Source organism: Pantherophis guttatus, chromosome 1 (genome assembly GCF_059756535.1).
Source record: "Pantherophis guttatus breed Tessera chromosome 1, ASM5975653v1, whole genome shotgun sequence".
Lineage (NCBI taxonomy): Eukaryota > Metazoa > Chordata > Lepidosauria > Squamata > Colubridae > Pantherophis > Pantherophis guttatus.
The window spans coordinates 58,324,283-58,343,456 of NC_142063.1; the positions used below are offsets into that span (position 1 = coordinate 58,324,283).

General features: G+C 36.5%; 2 protein-coding genes and 1 long non-coding RNA gene across 3 annotated transcripts; 2 read left to right on the top strand and 1 right to left on the bottom strand.

Moving 5' to 3' along the window:
- Positions 1-1,144: 1,144 nt before the first annotated feature.
- LOC117665775 (uncharacterized) lies at positions 1,145-2,084 on the bottom strand. The gene is made up of 2 exons (XR_015729127.1): positions 2,020-2,084; positions 1,145-1,206 (listed from the first exon to the last, which is right to left on the bottom strand). It is a non-coding gene; the product is annotated as an uncharacterized LOC117665775 (long non-coding RNA).
- On the top strand, positions 1,904-8,782 carry EAPP (E2F associated phosphoprotein). The gene is made up of 6 exons (XM_060687431.2): positions 1,904-2,060; positions 3,197-3,378; positions 4,613-4,711; positions 5,427-5,550; positions 6,860-6,979; positions 8,083-8,782. Exons 1-6 carry the CDS (start codon positions 1,987-1,989, stop codon positions 8,354-8,356), a joined length of 873 nt encoding a protein of 290 aa, XP_060543414.1. The 5' UTR covers positions 1,904-1,986; the 3' UTR covers positions 8,357-8,782.
- A 5,135-nt stretch (positions 8,783-13,917) lies between these two features.
- On the top strand, positions 13,918-18,693 carry SPTSSA (serine palmitoyltransferase small subunit A). Its single transcript, XM_034418003.3, has 2 exons — positions 13,918-14,112; positions 17,556-18,693. Exons 1-2 carry the CDS (start codon positions 14,010-14,012, stop codon positions 17,657-17,659), a joined length of 207 nt encoding a protein of 68 aa, XP_034273894.1. The 5' UTR covers positions 13,918-14,009; the 3' UTR covers positions 17,660-18,693.
- Positions 18,694-19,174: the final 481 nt, after the last annotated feature.

Here is a 19,174-nt window from a genome sequence, read left to right on the forward strand (position 1 = left end):
TATTTGCCAGTAAGAAACCGAAGAGAATGATTGAGCTAAATATTAATAGAAATGTGATAAAAAAGTCTTTGGAAGCTCTAAATCAGTATGAATAGGATACTGAAGGAACTAATGGTCTAGTCAAATCTTTCATGTATCTTTGAGGAATTGGAACTAGTAGGGTGACTGAAAAAGAGCTTTTCCTCCCTCTCTTCAAAAAGAAGAAAAGGAAAATCCATCAAACTTCAGAAGTACTATTTATAGGAATGACTGGAGGGGAAAAGAAGAGGACATGTGAATGAGATTAACATTTTAAACAGTATTTCTAAATCTAGACTTTGAAGTCTATCGTGCATGTATTTTAGAATTAACAGTACTCTGTGTTGCTAAACTCTTTGTAGTTGCGATACAAAATTCCCCATGCTGTATGATCTTTAAAAGTACTGAGGCTTAATAAAGCCAAGAAAAATTGCTCATTTCCCATTGTGCACCAGAGGTTATCAGTTAACTACAGGTAATGGAGGTTTGCAAGAACAAGCCTATCTTGAAAACAGGAGTTTGATTTTCTTGGCTCCTAATATCCAGCATGTAGAAAACTCTGGTGGCGCAGTGGTTTGGCTGCTGGCAGTTCTAGTCTCACTGACTCAAGATCGACTTAGTCTTCCATCCTTCTGAGGTCAGTAAAATGAAAATCCAGATTGTTCGGGGCAATATGCTGACTCTATAAACTGTTTAGAGAGGGCTGTAAAGCATTGAAGCGATATATATGTCTTTATTGCTATCCAGCACCCTGTTATATCCAATTAAATAATCAGAAAATGATGGGAAATCTGGGAGTCCACAAAATCTCAAATACTGAACTTGAGAAACATTGTTATGGGATGATATATGAACTGCATCTTTATGTGCTGTTATATGTATTATATATGTTACAGCATTTTACTGGTAAAAGGCTAGAATATTTTGAAAGTGACATTTATTAAGGAAAACGCATACAATATAATTTAAAATTAAAATGATTGATTACTCCGTACCTAAGAGTTAGAAAAAAACCTACCAACATCCATATTCAGAATTCTAAATCTTAATAAGCAAACTCGTATCAGGCGACTAGGAAAAACTCCTCCCTGGGTTCTTATGAATCCAGAACACTTTTTCCTGAATAGAATAGAATAGAATAGAATTCTTTATTGGACACACAAGGGATTTGTCTTTGGTGCATGTGCTCTGTGTACATAAAAGAAATTCGTCAAGAATCATAAGGTACAACACTTAATGATAGTCATAGGGTACAAATAAGCAATCGAATCATTCTAGGAAACTAAATTGTAAGGATACATCAAGTTACAGGCGTAAGTGGGAGGAGGTGGGTGATAGGAATGGGAAGTTTCCCCATTCCCAGTGATCAGTCAGTCAGTCTGATCACTCCAGATTTTAATAGGGAGAGCCTTTCCCTTCTGCGAGCGTGGAGAGTTTTTTTTTTCTTTTTTGCCTTTCGAGCTAAGGCAGATTGGGCTTTTTGGAAAACTTCCGTCGCTTTAATTGGCTGCTTTTTCCTTTTCTTGGTGTTTTTCAAAGATCAAATTGTCCCAAAAGTGTTTTTTTCAAGAGGCAACTGGACTTTGTTTTTTCTTTGAAGGCGTGCAAGGAATATAAATCCTTCCATTCCCCACCATCCAGTCAGAGCTGAAGAAGCTTCCTGGATGAGAAGCGAAACGTCTTCAAAGAAAAAAAAAACCAGAAAGTCCAATTGCCTCTTGAAAAACCACCTTTGGGATAACCACGACCTGGATGACTGAGCAGATAGAGGCGCAGAAATGCAGATACGGGCGCATGAAGTTTGAAAGCGGAACTAAATGTTTTCCGGATTTCTATACGGAATCAGAAATCGGTGGCACCAACCCCCCCCCCCCAGGCTTAGCGGAAACAGGAAGTGACGAAAAGGCGTTGTGTGCTAGTTGGGGGAAGGAATAGACCAGGATTGTTTACTACAAGGAAGAAGCCGGCATGAGTTCTCTGCGGGAAGAAGATGATCCTTACGTGATCGAGGAGCCCAGCGACGAGGACCCAGCGCAGAGCAGGTCTTTTGGGTGTGGGAAGGCAGACGGCAATATCTTTGCGTTTTCTTACGTCTTTGTGGGGTTGGGATGTCACGGAGAAGGAGAAACCAGGAAAGGCCTCTCTTCCCTTTTAATTAGTTACTGTCGAGAGATCGTTGGTTACTTCTCTGAGATCAGGTGAAACTGCTGTGTATTGGAACCTGCCGCTTTCTATATTTTGCAAAAACAAACAAACAAAAAATCCTTGAGATCTTCACGTTTTTCTTCCCGCAGTTAATATCTTAACGGTTTTGTAAATTTTGATTTTGAGAATCGCTCTTCCTTATTTTTAACTAAGAAATCAACAAGCTGTTTTGCACAGTGGTATGCTACTTTGTAGTGTATTTGAGTATTATCCCATACTAGACAATCCGTGCTCATTTGGGTCATTGTTTCAGAAATATTCCCTTACCCGAACAGAGAAACAGAATGACCAGGATGGGCAATAAAGCAGTGGGAGCAGGAGCAACTTTGGACTTCCTGCTGCTTGGCAGGGAGCATTTGAAATCTTCCTTCTTTCAGTTCGCCCCTCCCTCCGTTCTTACCTCTTCCCAGCAGGCAGGTAAATGGCTGATGCTGGGGGGGGGAGGGGAGAGGATGGGAGTGTCTGGAAAACTGGCATGGAACATTAAAAATGAAGATCATGTCACCAAAGGAGCATCCAGTAGCATTGAAGCAGGGATATCTTTCCCAATTTTCATAACCTCATAAATAATCAGTCTTGGATTTTGGACACATTCTGAAAGTTATCCCATTTGAGATACCTTGGTTTAAAAATTGTTGCTGTATTATACCCAGTTTTGCCCAATTAAAGTTCATGCCATTGAGAGTTTTAGTGATATATAGATTGAAATATAATTCTGTTGTGAAAGGGCAGACATAAATTTACTTAGTTACTTTTCATAAATGTTCTTCAAATAATTGTCTCTCAACCCTAACCCTAACCCTAACCCTTAAACTCACTTTTTTTTCTTGTTAGCTGATGTTTCATTAGCCAGCTGCTAATTAAAAAAGCTACTTAGAAATACCTTCTTTAAGTAATGTTAAACAAGGACCATGTGTGTGATATTCATCTTGAAATAACGATCTCTAATCTCGTCATCTACACCACTGTGTAGTTCTGAAGATGAAGTGGATGTGCTTTTATATGGCACCCCAGACCAGAAGCGTAAACTGATACGGGAGTGTCTCACAGGAGAAAGTGAATCTTCTAGTGATGATGAATTCCAGAAGGAAATGGAAGCTGAACTTAGCAGCACCATGAAAAATATGGAAGGCCAGTGGAAGTCACAACTCCCAGGTAAACATTTTTCCAAAATTTAAAAATATGAATTGGCTTTCCAGGACTTTTCAACCCTGATTAGTTTTGGGAAATCAGCTCAGTTCAACTAATTTCACCTATTTGCTGTAACCATGAGGGGATACTCAGCTCTAATTATTGAGGAATATGAAGAGACTGGATAATGGAAATGTAATCCTGAGTCCTATTGTGCTACAAAAATAACCAAAATAAATCAAAGTGCTTGTTTTTTTAATTCTATGCAATTACAAAATGTGAACAGGGCAACAGCACTCAAGGTTATATTTCATATCCAGTCTCTTCACATTTTCTATCAAGAAATGTAGAGAATGTTAATAAAGTTGCTAATATCAATTTCTATTTTACATATATTTTTAATAATACAGCTACATTTAAAATTTTAAACAACAGAAATCCCATTCAGGCAGCTATACTTTGGAGACTGAAAGATAATTTGCTGTGTGTGATATTTTTGTGTCAAGGCACTCCAAGCATTTGAGGCAAATTCGTGCCTATTTAAGATTTTAAGTCCAGAAGATACAGGGTTTCTCATATTCACTGAGAAATCAGTTTAATTTGTGCAATCACAGAATCATTGTAATGAGACGCCAGGATATTGACATTGAATTAAATAGTTTCTCTTTTGTATAATTAACTGACAATGCAATCCTACCCTGGGATTTACTTCTGAGTGCATTTTGTATAGGATTGCATCCTAGGTAGTTTGAACAAGCATATTCTTCCAGTATAATCACTCACAGCATTGTTTTCAGGCTGGTGATATCTGGGTTTTTTTGAGAGATGCCGGAATAAAAATTAATACATCATTTGCTAAGATATTGCTTAAAAAGTAACTATTATTAATGAACATCTGGGAATGGCTATCTGAGTGCATGGGTTTAAAGGAGAATTAGAACAACTTATGAAGAATAAGACAATATATATTTGTAGTGCTACACTGATCATATATTACCTCCTGGATTAGAAATTGGTACCAGTTGCTGAGACAGACAGGGTGTTTGGACCCATGTTCTGCTTGTAGGCTCCTGTAGGTATTTAGTTGATTACTGTGAAAGCAGAATGCTAATTGGGTTGAGTACAGTTGATCTTACATATAAAGAATATAAACACAAAAGCTATTACAGTTGCACGGAATTTCAGTGTATTACTAGGAGGATAGGTCACATTTGCATATGTAGAGTGATCTCATAATTGTATGTTTTTTGTGACTTAGGTGATGCTTCTATTGCTGGGCAGTCTGGAACTGTCTCCACTTCTAAGTATTATGATGACATTTATTTTGATTCCGATTCAGATGATGAAGATGCAGCAGGTAAATAACCAATAATTTTATAGCCTGTCTAAAAACATAAACAGTAAAATTCCTTTGTCTTCCAAATACAGACTAAGTCACAAAATCTGAAGTGCTAGTTATAATTTGTTTGCTAATTTTAAAAAATTGAAATGAAATGAAATGAACGCATATACATCTCCATGCAAATTTAGTATACAATTCTCTGGATGACATCATGGATGTCACTTATTTATTAATTAAATTTATACATTGCCCATTTCACTATCCAAAAAGAAACGGTGAATGCAGGTTGTGTTTGTGAGTAGAGTCACTAATGTGTTTATTTTTACTTAAGGATTACAGTATTATCTTTAGTCTATGAATTTGAGCTGCACAAAAATTGAATGTGTATTTCCTCCTTCCCCCTCCAATACACACATACAAGCCATTGGAAAATGGCATTGATTTTAGTCCAGTGATGGCTAACCTTTTCCAGACTGAGTGCCCAAAGCGTGCCCGCATGTGCGTGAATGTGTTCGCGCCCGAACCACCAAACATATACATATGTGACTATCACATATGGAGATATCAGACTGGGTAAGACCAAATTTAAACTATCACATTTAGGAGATACCTGTTTGGAATATTTTTCATAGATACCCACCCAGGGGATGTTAATTCAACAGGGGCTTCTGTTTTTGAGTTACACATTTTGTGTCATGACTACAAATATAATCTGTTTCAAACATGACAGCTTCTACAGAAACCAGAAAAAAAAGAAAACATCACCAACGACGAATTCCAACTAATGATGAGTTATTTTATGATCCAGAAGAAGACAATAGAGATCAGGAATGGGTAGATGCGATAAGAAGGAGGTAAGAAGAATGGTGAAACTTTACTCTGTGACTAAAAGGTAGTTTATATTAAGAACTCAAGAGCTTTAAAGTTCTGCACTCAACCTTTAAATTTAGACATCACCTAAACTTTCCTGAATATGGTGGAATATAAATTGATATAGTTAGTAAATAAATAAATAAATAAATTGCATTTTCACCACAGTTTATGCGATCCACAGATCATCTTATTGCCTTAACACCACCTTTCTTTCTGAATCCCCAAGATGAAGATTAATTATTGAGACTTCTAAGACTATATGATAGAATCTTTTATTCCTGTCAATATTTTATGTCACTGCAAATTTCATTACCTACCTTTTTTTTCTTAGTGTGAAGTCTTAATTTTACTTAAGGATGTTTAGATTTGCTTGTGTGCCATCAAGTCGTTTTAAACTCCTAGTGACCATATAGATATTCTTTATTTTATACTATCTCTAACCTATTCTTTCAAGTCTCCCCATAGTGCACTCATCATTATCACCAGATCCACCCTCCTGCTGTTGGCAGATTTATTTATTTATTATTTTGGAATAAATTATGATAAGAGTCTTACATATTTCTGATTTCCTGCCATTGTTGTAATTTTGTGTTTAATTATTGGTACATCAAATGAATCTTAGATTCTGGTAACTCCTTTCTGCACATTCAGTTGGGGAAAGATGTGCCAGTTGGAATCATATTTTGAGCTAGTTTAAGGCAGGAAGACATTTCATTTGCATTGCTGGATTTTCTAGTATATACAAATGTACATATGATAAAATTGCACTGAAATACATGCACTAGAGAACATGTAAAGACTCAAATAATCTTATACTTAGATCTGACTCCCCTACATTCAGTTAAATAAGAACTGGGGTTTTTTGGAGGCCGAGATTGTGTAAATACCAACTTTCTCCTTGCCTATCCAATAATTATATAAGAGATCTCTAGTTCTGCAAGTATGGGTCTGATGACATTAAACACCTTCAGGGTGACATCTTTTTGTGTTCTGGAGTGATGTGGGATTGTCCTGTTGGGTTTCTCATGTCAATTTGCTTCTGCTTGCATTAAATATGAATACTATGGGTAATCTGGAGAGAAATAAGAATTTGTGTAAAACCTGTATCAAAAGGGTGGTGGTGGAGGGTGAAGCCATTTCATTTTGGATGTGATATTTATGTAGTTAGGACTAAGAACGCTGAGCATTGAAATATCATCCACCATTTCTGGTTTTTGGTATGCATCATTTCAGTAAAGCTTGCTACACTAATAGTGATGTTTCTTTACTTTTTTGCTCTCTTGGCTGTAGTTATCATAATATAAGAAATGTTCGATCACAACAACAAGAAAAGCTTCCTGCCATTCCCAACAGTGATGCTATTTTGAACTGTCCTGCTTGTATGACAACATTATGCCTTGATTGTCAAAGGTAATTATTGAACTCTGCATAATATAAACTATTTATTTATGTGGTTAAGTTAATAGTTTAATTTTCAATTCAGTTTCCAGAGGTATTTACCTTGCATGTCCTCAAAAAATAAATAAATAGGGACTTAGTATAGATAGTTCTCGATTTACAACCACAATTGAATCCCAAATTTCTGTTGCTAAGCAAGACAGTTAAGTAAGTTGTGTCCCACTTTACAACCATTTTGTTACAGTTAAGCTGATCACTGCAGTTGTTAAGCAAATCTGGCTTCTCCCATTGACTTTGCTTATCAAAAGTCAACTGGGAAGGTTACAAATGGTGATCACCTGACCTCGGGACAGTGCAACTGTCATTAAAACATATTTTTATCACATGACCAAGGGGATGCTGCAAGGGGATGCTGCAAGTAGGAAAATAAGTCACTTTTTCCAGTGTTGTCGTAACTTTGAACAGTCATTAAATGAATGGTCCTAAGTCAACCTGTACATAGTTTTTCATCATTAGTTTGTCAGTAGTGAAAATATGGAGAGGAATAATTTCTTTACTAGTACATTTAAATGCATAAACCTATTCAGACCGATATCTGTTGTGTGATGAAAGTTTACATTCTTCATATGCAGCCTGCCCCGAGTCTGCTGTGGTGGAGTCTCCCACCTTTTACAGCACACTAGGAGGAAAAATCAGTTTCACTGGTGAATATACTTCTGCCAGTTCACTGATGCTGTTTACAATAGATTGAGTAATAGCAGGCAATTGTTATCTAAGATGGCTTACATCGATATAGCAAATCTCTTCCCTGCCTTAAAGTTACAAATTTAAAACAAATAACACATACAGTGTAGAGAAGGGAGATTCATTATTTTTGAAGTTCAGGATAAAATGGTAATATGAGCTATACAGATAATCCTTGAGTTATAGCTGTAATAGAGTCTTCAGGTTACAGCTGGAGGTCGTGATGATTGTTAAGTGTGCCCATGTGTAGGTCAATAACTGGAGCACAGAGTGACTCAGGTTGCATTCAATATTTAAAGGGTTATCAATTTTGAAATATTTAATCAGTCAAGGTCACTATGTTTTTCCTTCTCCCCTGCTGTTCTTTTTAGGCATGAATTATACAGAACTCAATACAGAGCAATGTTTGTGATGAACTGTACAGTTGTCAAAGAAGAAATTTTGAAATACAAATACCCACTGAAAAAGAAGACAAAGAGAGGACACAAGAAAATTAAGCAGAGTAATGAATCAATAACTGGCTCAGAAAGCCAGGAAGAAGAGATATATCACCCAGTAAAATGTACCGAATGTTCAACAGAAGTGGCTGCATTAGATAAGGATGAAGTCTTTCATTTTTTCAATGTATTGGCAAGCCATTGCTAAGGTGCACTATTTTACATCCTTCAAAATTATATTAAAATTTCAAAGTGAAAGATGATTTAATCTAAGGCCCCTTTTATATTTTTAAAAACACTGCTTGACTAATCTGAAATGGAGATTATGCTATCTGTGTTCTTCTCTGTAAAGATAAAACAAGGGAACTTTTAATTTATGTACAGAAGTTGAACAGTTTTGTTCTGTTAAGTAGAATCAAAACAGTTCTGAGATAAAGAGATATCAGTCAAGGTTCATACTTTATTTAATGGCTGATTTATAAAAAACATACTTTCAACATTTAACAGTCCAAGATTAATTCTCTTTAATTATGAATAATCCAATGTACGTTTTCCTGCCTATTACGTCATATAATTCCTGAATTATGTGCTGTCTGTATTAAAGTTGATCTATTATTAAAGGAGATGGAATGTTGAGGTCATTTTCCTCTTCATTTGATCACTTGTTGATGGAGTTCATCCAATATTATCAATCCTCTGTTTCTGTGCTTGAGAGCCAATCAGATTGTCAGATGCCTAGCTCATAGTGAAAGTCTCTGACAGCCAACATTTCTGACCAGATTTCTTTACCAGAAGCTACTAGATCAACACGAGTTGTTGCACACATATCCTGGAAGTGGATTCAGGATTTTTATGGATTTGTGTTTACACGGAAATTCTAGGTTAGTTTTAAACATGTCCAGCTGCTTAGACACCTTCTACATAGGACTCTTTTAACCTTTTCTGCAAACCACTGATATTCCTGATAATATTCCTGGACTAACTGGTTTTCAGACAAAACTGTCCCACTTTCCTTATATTTGGCCTTTGCCAACTTATTTTTGGCAATAGTGCAGTGCCAGGCAATAGTGCTTTGCATGGGGGTGGAGAGGAAAAAAACAGAAAAATAGCTTTGGACCTAAACTGGTTTACAGAGGAGTGCAGCACAGGAGGAAAGCAGCTGTAATAGCCATATGTCTTTCTATAGTCAATAAAGGACGTTTTGCATTCTTTTTAATTTTCTTTGGCTTTCTCAAATCAGCATGTATCAACAGGAATATTTCTTCTTCCTCAAAAGTACTAAAGACTTTTTTTTAAAAAAAAAAACCTGTAAACCTTATATGGTACTTTTGTTTAAAGAAAAAAAAAAGAGTAACAATTTATGGATTTGGGGCTTAAAGGGGCTTAAAGAAAAAACTAACTGGTGTAAATACACCAGAGAAATGGTTAGCATATAAATTAAGAAAAGAAAAAGAATGAAAGTGAAACTTCAAAAGGATAATATGGCAATAGAAAAAGTGTTTCATCAGTATTATTCCAATCTATATAAAGGACATGATGATATTCCTTAGGAGAAAACATTAATACTTAAAAAAAGTCAAAGTTTAGCAAAGATTATAGAAAAACAAAGATATATTAAGAATAAAGCTATAACAATAGGAGAGGTATTTCAATGCTATAAGCAAGATTAAACTGCCTGGACCAGATGACTTACCAGGTTCTTATTATAACTGCTTTGAGGATGAACTTTTACAACTTTTGCAAAACACAGTGAATTTTATCTTACAAGGAGGAATGATGCCTGTGACTTTGAAAGACACAAATGTGGCATTAATACCAAAGGAACAGGACTTGACATTGACAAGAAATTATAGACCTACATAATTATTTAATCTATATACTACTAACATTCTCAACTCTAACCTTTAACTGGGCAAAATGGTTCATCGTGGCACAAAATTATTTTAACCAAGGTACCTCAAATGGGCTAATTTACAGAATACTAAGACCCATTACTATTGAGGGAATCAAATTTTGGAAAGGAGTGACTACTTCAGCACTGCCATTACACTGCTGCAGTCATGTGGTCCCCCTTTTCAATGTTCCTTGCAAACTTCCTGGCAGTCACAAACCTGCCTGCTGGGAAGGGAAAAGAAGGGAGAAAGGTGTTGGCCCATTCAACACTGGTTTTGTATTAGGTGGTGCAATAGGCCAATGAATAGAATAGGAATAGGAATAGGAATAGGAATAGGAATAGGAATAGGAATAGGAATAGGAATAGGAATAGGAATAGAATAGAATAGAATAGAATAGCATTCTTTATTGGCCAAGTGTGATTGGACACACAAGGAATTTGTCTTGGTGCATACGCTCTTGGTGTACATAAAAGAAAAGATACATTCGTCAAGAATCATAAGGTACAATACTTAATGATAGTCGTAGGGAAACAGTCAATATAAATCTTAAGGATACCAGCAACTTCATGCAGGGTGGAGAAAAATGGAATTCCAAACAATTTATTTCTGTGCAGAAGTAAAGGGTTGCACTTGAGATCCAAATCCAAATCAAGGCTATTGAGAAACAGCTGTTCTGACCTAGGATTCCTGAGAAAGCATAAATCACAATTTTAGTCCCCAAAAAACCTTTTATTGAGACGGCTGTGAATTATGGTCATTCATAGTCCTTAATGATTCACAAACAGTCTGTACAGATTCCGACAGAGGTCTGCTCAAGTTGACACAGTCGTTCAGGGTAATGTTGATAAACACCCACCTTTATCTCCCTTGAAATGCTGCCAGAGACCTAATTGCCAATTAGTTTTGCAAGGCCAAATGTAGCACAGAGTCAAACAGGACTTCTCAGAGCTTGAACCAAATATATGAACTAATTGCTTCCTGCAAAGGCTCATGCCCGTTTGCCCTTCTTTTATGTCTTATGGGAGGGGCCAATCATCTCCAAGCCTTACTCCTGAGTCACCCTTCTTTTTCTTAATTAAATTGTTCTTGCCTTCTGGCAGCTCTGCGCATGCATGCACTGGGAACAGGCTCACACTGTTCTTCTGCCTCGCTGATGTCAGATACCGGAGGCTCCAGAGGCAGCACATAACTACCCAATGGTCATGGCCCCCTCTCTGCCTCTGACGCAGAGCCCTTGTCTGAGCCTTGCCCAGACTCCAGGACTGGCCCATATTCCTCCCCAACCTCCTCACTGTCCGACTCTGCTGCCAGCTCTGCAGGCCACCGGCAGACCACAGCAACAGCTTGGTGTACTCTTAGACAGACTTGGAATAGAGAAAAGCAATTTTGATGGATACACGTAAGCAAGCCACATAATCCATGCTCACTAAAACCCTACATTTTAGGGCTGCATTTAATTAGTTAGGCTCTTCGTCTCTGGCTGTGTTCTTTTCATATGCTAATGATAAACTTTGTTCATCTTGAGATTCCTGCCTCAATATCTTTAACCACAATAGAAGCTTTAAGGCTTTACCCACAATGAAAGAATGGATGGTAAATATGGAACGTGCTGAGAAGGCCAAATTTTTAATAAGCTTTAATTACAAAGTAAGACATTGCTAAGTTTAATGTTGATTGACTTTTTGTGTGAAACAGAAAAAAATTGTTTTTGATTATTAGAAAAAATAAATTATAGAAAAAATGTAAGCAATACTGCAACCACAGAGAAAGAGGTTGATTTACATTTTTACTTATATTTTAACTGATGTAAACGAAAATTGGAAGTAATTTCTTTATATATGTATTTTATTTTCTGCACTTTTAGCTTGTTCTTTCCTTATTTCCTGCCCTTTTTTGTTCACTCTCATCATTAATTCTTGAAATAAAGATTTTTCAAATGAATGTTGGAAATGAAAATGTAAAGAAGGAACCTTTTATCACTTATGGTGGACATCTGATAAAGAAAATAAATATTGGAGTAGGATTCACATCTTAATACAGAAGATTCTCAAAGTGAACATAAAGATAAAACCAGAAACTTTTCTTCCGGGTTTAGTGGAAAGACTTGGAATTTTTTTTAGAACTTTGATGTTATATATGTTAACAGCAGCAAGATTACTTTATGCACAAAAATGGAAGGACACTTCGATTCCTACAATGGTTGCAAAAATAGATGGAGTTAGCAGAGATCACCAAATTGATTGCTTTGATCAAAGAAAAAAATGCAATTATTTTTGTTTCTACTTGTAAGCCACTTCTGGATTTTGTGCTTGATGTGAAAAAAATTGAAACTTTAATTTTGGGTTTTATCGATTAGATAGGCTTGTTGTTATAGAAATGGCTAGTTAATATTATTTATATAAAAGTAAAAAGTTGAGATTTGATGCTATTACCCTGTTCCCCCAAAATAAGGCATCCCCTGATAATAAGCCCAATCGGGCTTTTGAGCGCATGGCAATAAGGCCAAGCGCTTATTTCAGGGTTCAAAAAAATATAAGACACAGTCTTATTTTTGGGGAAAGACGATATCTTATTCTACTGCACCAAAGGGAGTTGGATCAATGCCTTTTTTCCCCTTTGCCCTACACTTTCCCCTTTCCCTTTCCCTCCCTTATTTTCCTATTTTCTTTTGTATTTTTATATAATAAAGAAAATGTGTAAAAGATTGAAGGATGGTATTAAATAGTGAGGATTTGAGAAAAAATGAAGTTATCCCACTCATACTTTGCACTGCAGCAATTATAATAAAACTTTTTTTTTGATGTTATCTCAAGGGTGTACCCTTAAATTGAAGATTTTTTCTTGTGGCAGTTAATTATTTGCCCCTCCCCCATTTTTACATGTTTTGAATAAAAATACTAACAGCTAAAAACATGTTTTTGAAAACGTAGACAAATGTTTGTTGCATAATGAAGAATTCAGAATTAATAAAGCTCTCTCTTGCTGCCACACCTTTCATATTAGCCCCACCTAATTTTCCACTAGTGTTTCTTAATTTCTTTGTTGTTTCTAAAAAAATAATTCAAGGCAGGAACATACCTAATACTCTCTCCTCCTCAATAGTTTCCTCACAACCCTGAGAAATGAGTTGGGTGGAGAGAAACTAGCCCAAAGCCACCCAGGCCGCTTCCATACTTAAGCTCTAAAGGACAGGAGGAAAGAATGCTTAAACGGGAAGCGACCCTTAAATCGATTTAACTTTAAATAAACCAGTATTTTTCAACCTTGACAATTTGAAGACAAGTGGCCTTCAATACCCAGAATTCCCCACCTAAGCCTAGCTTGCTGGGGAATTCTGGGAGTTGAAGTCCACATATGTTCAAGTTGCCAAGATTGAGAAACACTGAAATAAACTGTTCCCCGTTCAGGAAGCGAATATGGTAGTAAAATAGTCAGGAAGCTGGCCCTGTGGAGTTCTTAGGTTCACCTGCCCCAGAGTTGTGGGTGAGCACAAAAGGTGGGGAAAAAACACATATATGTTGAAAGGCAAATAAAAAGTAGTTTCAATATAACAATGAGGTCTGTCTTGTGGTAGGGAAACTTTTTTTTCTTTTCTTTGAGTATAAAAGCACCCAACATAACTATGAACTGGATTCCTCCTTCTCAAGCTAGCACTCCCGCAGGTTGGCGCAGGTCTCCGGGGGAAAAAAAAAAATCCCACTGCGCCGCCTCAAAGACAGCAAGCAGGATCGCGTTTTCCCCGGGCCGGCTGAGAAAGTGCGTCGTTTCCCCCTATTGCGAAACTTGGCGCATGGATTCCCGCCTCTAGGCGTGGCTCGGCCGGGCAAAGAACAAAAATGGGCTGTCGGGAAGCGGCTCAGCCAATCCGCGGAGAAGCTGGGCGTCACAAGCTCCTTTTCCTCTCGACCTCAGCTCGGCGGTGCGTTTCGCTAGCGCGCTCTTACGTACCGAGACCCTGCCGGGGAAATGGCGTTCAGCTCGGCCTGGAAGCGAATGTCGTGGCTTTATTACCAGTATCTGCTGGTGACGGCTCTTTACATGCTGGAGCCCTGGGAGCGGACGGTGTTCAGTATCCTTTACTCGCTCTTTTTATTGTCGTCCCAGGCCGAGAGATTCCTGGCTCCGTCGGGAAAGTTCCCGTTAAACCGAACGCAGGTTGCCGTGGCCGGTTTGGACTCGGGCGGGCGGGCGGATGGGAACGGGTGGCAGCGTGGGGCCTTGAGAACTTGCTTTAGCTGGGTAACCCCTTAGGCCGGAGGCGAGGAAGGTGCTCTGTATGTGCGCCACTGGCTTTTGGAGAGGTTTCTATGGAGTGGAAGTTCTCCATAGAAAGCAGAAGACCAGTGGCACATAAATCAACTGCCTCCGTTAATTGGTATTTCCAGCCTTTACTCGTTTTTAAGGCGTTGCTGCTACCTGAATACTTTGCCTTGTACTTCGTTTGACCTCAAAGGCTTTTGGTTAACGTGCTACTTTTTAACAACAACGCAACTAAGAACGCCTTGCTCAGGCTGCGTGCGAAAATAGAAATGTTTGTGCTGTGGTTTGGTGGAAGCCGAATAAAGCTCAAGAGATGGAAAATAATGTCTGATTGTATTTCAGGGCTGTCATCTTAATCCTGTGCCTTATTGGGAAGAAGGTTGTGGCTAAGCTTAATGTGCTTTCAGACATTTTAACCTATCATTTTTATTTTCCTACCCCATCTTGAAAAGCCATTTGCTGTTATTAGTGCCTAGTATTTTACTTCTAAAGACAATGTCCGGATTTGCACTGTTCAGTTTCCTCCATTTAGGCACTTAGCAGTTGGCAGTTAAAAGGGAGTGGAAATTGAAGCCAAATTTTCCCACTTTTCTTAACTATGGAGAATTTATTATGTGTTAAAGGAGATATTCTCACTGCTTGACAATCAGTTGGTAGTTTTCTGTCTATACTACCCACAGGATTGTTGGGGAGATAGATATATCCAGTTCTGATATCAGTAAAGTAATTCAATGAAGATTCATTTTTTAAAAACCTTATTCCAAACTTAGGTCTTAATTACATGCTTTTGTGGCAATTTCAACCTATCATCCTTTTGTAGGTTCTAAAAACATGCTACATATTTTGGTTACCATTGCAGTCCTTTGTATTTGTCATGAAGGAGCAGTTTATGGCATCTGTTACATCTTTCAGAATTCCTTGATTTTCTTGCCAGCCCTCAGAACACTCCTTAATTTACCACTAGTTTTCTTTTACTGCCTAATTGTTAGCAAATGCTCCAGAACAATTGTGTTAATAACATTTTAATTATTTGACCAAAATCTTTAAAGGCAGAAGTTAGATAATATACACTTCAATGTTTTGCAATTAATGGAATAACCAAAGCTTTTCTATAAACTCTGCAGTAAGAGCCACTTGGTATAGTGGTAAACAGTTGAATAGGACGGGAGAATTCAATTCATGTAGTTATTTAGCTGTGGAAGTCCACTTTGTGTCTGGTCAGTCACACAGTCTACAGGTAGTGCACAACTTACAACCATTCATTTAGTGATCGTTCGAAGTTACAACAGCACTGAAAAAAGTGACATGACCATTTTTCTCGTGACCATTGCAGCAACCCAATGATTATGTGATCAAAATTCGGACACTTGCCAACTGGTTCATATTTATGATGGTTGTAATGTGCCAGAGTTAAGCAAACACCTTTTGCAACCTTCTGACACGTCAGTGGGGAAGACAGATTCTTAACAACTGTATTACTAATTTAACTGCAGTGATTCACTTAACATCTGTGGCAAGAAAGGTCGTAAAATGGGGCACAATTCACCAATTGTCTTAGAATAGAAATTTTGGGATCAATTGTCATAAGTCGAAGATGCAGACTTCACAGAATATTTTTCAGGGTGTTGGAAATGTAAGAGGAAGTGCTATGTATGCCACCTTCAGCTGCTGTAGGAAAAGTGGGTTATTTAATAATAAATTGTGCTTTTTAGTAAATCACAGTAGATGTAATTCATAAAAGTTCTTTGTTCCCTACCCATTAAACTTACATATTTTAATGCAGATCAAATTTTTGTTTCTAAATTACTATGGTAATAATGATTTACATTAATATATATGATTATATGTGCTGAAAAAATCCAGTATAATCATTTTTTATTTTAAAAGATTGTATTTTATCTCCTCCATGTATTACTCTGTTCTTAGCCTTGGAATTAACATAGAAACAATTCCTCCTTTCAGAACAATAATGCCTCTTTAAAGTCGTGCTTGCCACCTGCTAATATTTAATATCTATGTTGCTAAATAAGTAATTTGTTCATTCAGGACCCCTGTATAGAATTCTTAGTTCTTGCAAATGATCCTTTCTCTTATTTTCTATGATCTCCCATGGAGAAAGTGAGCAAATATTGTAGAGAAACTAAATCCAAATTTAGTTGAGTGGATTGGGCTTCAACAACGCTCTTTTGCTTCCATCTAAGTTACTGTTGATACTGCAAGATAGTCTTGTTTGAAACGTATCTTGTGACATGTATACCTTGCTATCATAATTCCCTCAAATCAGTGGTGTAATTCCTTTTATTTGCTAATTGTATTTTTTATGTAATACTGCTAGCTCAGTTTCTCATAGCATACTGTTTGTACTGTTCTGTAAGTGATACTGACATTGTGTCTTTTGTTACAAATGTGCTGAGCACTGCGTAAACAGAAAAATATTTTACAGCTGCAGTATTTCTTCCCTAAGCTTTCAGAACAGATTTTGAGGGAGAGGAGATGTGGATCTTTTGCAATTACGTTAAGGAAAACTGTCCTATTGATAGAAAATTGGAATTGGATCCCACCTCCTAGTCTTCAGAATTAATTTTGTTGGTCAGAACTGACAATTGTTCAGCTTGATTTGTCCTGTTGAGAAGCAATATCCACTCCCTCTTCAGAGACTCGGTCAAAATGTTTCAAGGATTTCATACAAGAAAAGACTTGCTTTTCTCCCCTTCTTACAGAAATCTTCCTGAAAGAGAAAAAGAGGAGGAGTGGTTGAATTGCCTCTCTTCTGAAATTTGATATAGTATGTCCTGATTACTACTGTTGTTTAAACACACTCTATAATCCACATCAGTTTATGCTGTCTCTGCATCCATATATTCCTATCAGTCTATTGCTAGGTTGCTGTTAGTGAAGAAATTACGCTGAGCCTGAATTTAAGCAATGATCTGAGGTAATAAATGTGCTAAGTTTGCTTCTGAGAACTGGTTTTTACTCTTACAAATGTCTGATTATTAATCACTTTTCCTTTCTGTCAAAGTTGCAAAAGGTCTTACCTTGAAGATCTGCAGTGAGAAGTTGAACAGTTATTTGTTGAGTCAGACTAATCAAAGACTATTTTTGATAGTTGTACCATTTCTGTACTAAAAATAATTTAACTTCATAGGATTTTGGTAAATGAATAAGAATGTTAAACATTTTTACTATATCATTTGAGATGTTGGTAATCCATTTTTGTAGCCTTTTATGCTTTCCTTTACTTTCATTCAGATTCCATGTTGGTGTCTATTATTGGAATGGCACTTTACACTGGCTATGTTTTCATGCCTCAACATATAATGGCCATCTTGCATTATTTTGAAATTATGCAGTGAAGAATCTCAGAAAGAAGCCAGTTAGAAATGAAGATCAAACTGCTAAGAAAACTGATTATTTACAATTTAAGGAATCCTACAGATGGCAAAATGAGCGCCAATTGATGATTGTGGCAGCAACTGGGAACACATGGAGATGCAAATCCATTTTATTTATGTATAAGATTCCCTTGTATATTTTATCTATTAATACTGTGATTGTTTGTACCTTTGATATCAGTATTTTCTTAACTTTGTGACTGTCTTAGTATTATACTGTAAAAGCTTTTCCTAATGTAGGTACATTTTGCCTTCTATTTTTTAATCAAAAATTACCTTATTAACTGGAGCTTGAAGCTTTTGCTATTGTATACTTACGTCCATCTGGGTATATTTCTAGTAGAACATTTTGTAAGAATGTGTTTAGATTCATGTATAAATGTGGATATACTCATAAAACGTTCTTATAAAACTTACTCAGGTGCTTGAGTTGCTATCTGAATTGTTTAAAATTGTGGTGTAGCTCTCTGTTTTGCTTTAACAATAAATGGAAAGCTTTTTCTTTGTACTTGGAGAAAAACTTCAAAACATATGATTGTATATATATATAACAGTATGAAATATAAGAAAGTACTGGATTCATTCCTTATCTGCATATAAAATATTTATTTCATGCATGTCATTTGGAATTTTATGACAGCACTTTAATGCTGCTACTATAACTTCTAACTAAAATATATATGTTTATTTCCTAAGGAACATATTTTATTACTGACTTCAGTTTAAAAGACTATGAGTATGAGTGTAATCATGTCTGTATTCTGAACCTAATGTTGACAGTTTTCAAACTTTTGTGAATATTTAAATTGCATCACCAAAATATGAAGTTTGGAATGGACCTGATTTAAAATATGCAGCAGTAAGGAGTTGCCTACCGGTCTTAAAGTTCTCATAGTTTTTATAGCATTTTTCAGATTTGTATTTTGGATTATAAAATGAAAAATTTTAAGGTGATTTTTGTTATTTTCCAGAGATAAAAAAATATGAAAACAGCATTGATACCTAATGTGTGTCCTTAATTTTAGAAGAACACATAGGTAAACTTCTTTTAGAAATGGACAATGCTATAGATATTTACCAACACTTGTTAAAGAAAAACTGGGTAGACCAGATACCATAACATAGCAGCTGAAAGAACCAATTTTGAATTGGGATGTTCAGATCTCAATTTTGAACTTTAGACAAGTTCTTGCCTTTACATTTCTCTCCCCAGTTTCTTATATTGGTATTGGTTATATTGATTTGGCAGGATTATCAGAATAACTATTTAGATGGTTTAAATATATTGAATACTCAACATCAGAGAGTCCCCAAGGTTTTGAGGGTGCATTGAATGGTATTTTCACAAAGTCATTGCTTGGGAGTATTACTGTTTTATAGAATGACTGTCATGGGTTAGCATAATCAATTGCCAATCAATTTATCAATTCAAAAACTTGCTATCCACTTGACCCACTCCTGCCTTCTATATGATGC

Coding starts and splice junctions, on each gene's coding strand:
- EAPP (XM_060687431.2), top strand. CDS start 1,987: ATGAGTTCTCTGCGGGAAGAAGATGATCCTTACGTGATCGAGGAGCCC. Junction 5,551..6,859: donor GTAGATGCGATAAGAAGGAG/GTAAGAAGAATG, acceptor TCTTGGCTGTAG/TTATCATAATATAAGAAATG. Junction 6,980..8,082: donor TTATGCCTTGATTGTCAAAG/GTAATTATTGAA, acceptor TGTTCTTTTTAG/GCATGAATTATACAGAACTC.
- SPTSSA (XM_034418003.3), top strand. CDS start 14,010: ATGGCGTTCAGCTCGGCCTGGAAGCGAATGTCGTGGCTTTATTACCAG. Junction 14,113..17,555: donor CTGGGAGCGGACGGTGTTCA/GTATCCTTTACT, acceptor ACTTTCATTCAG/ATTCCATGTTGGTGTCTATT.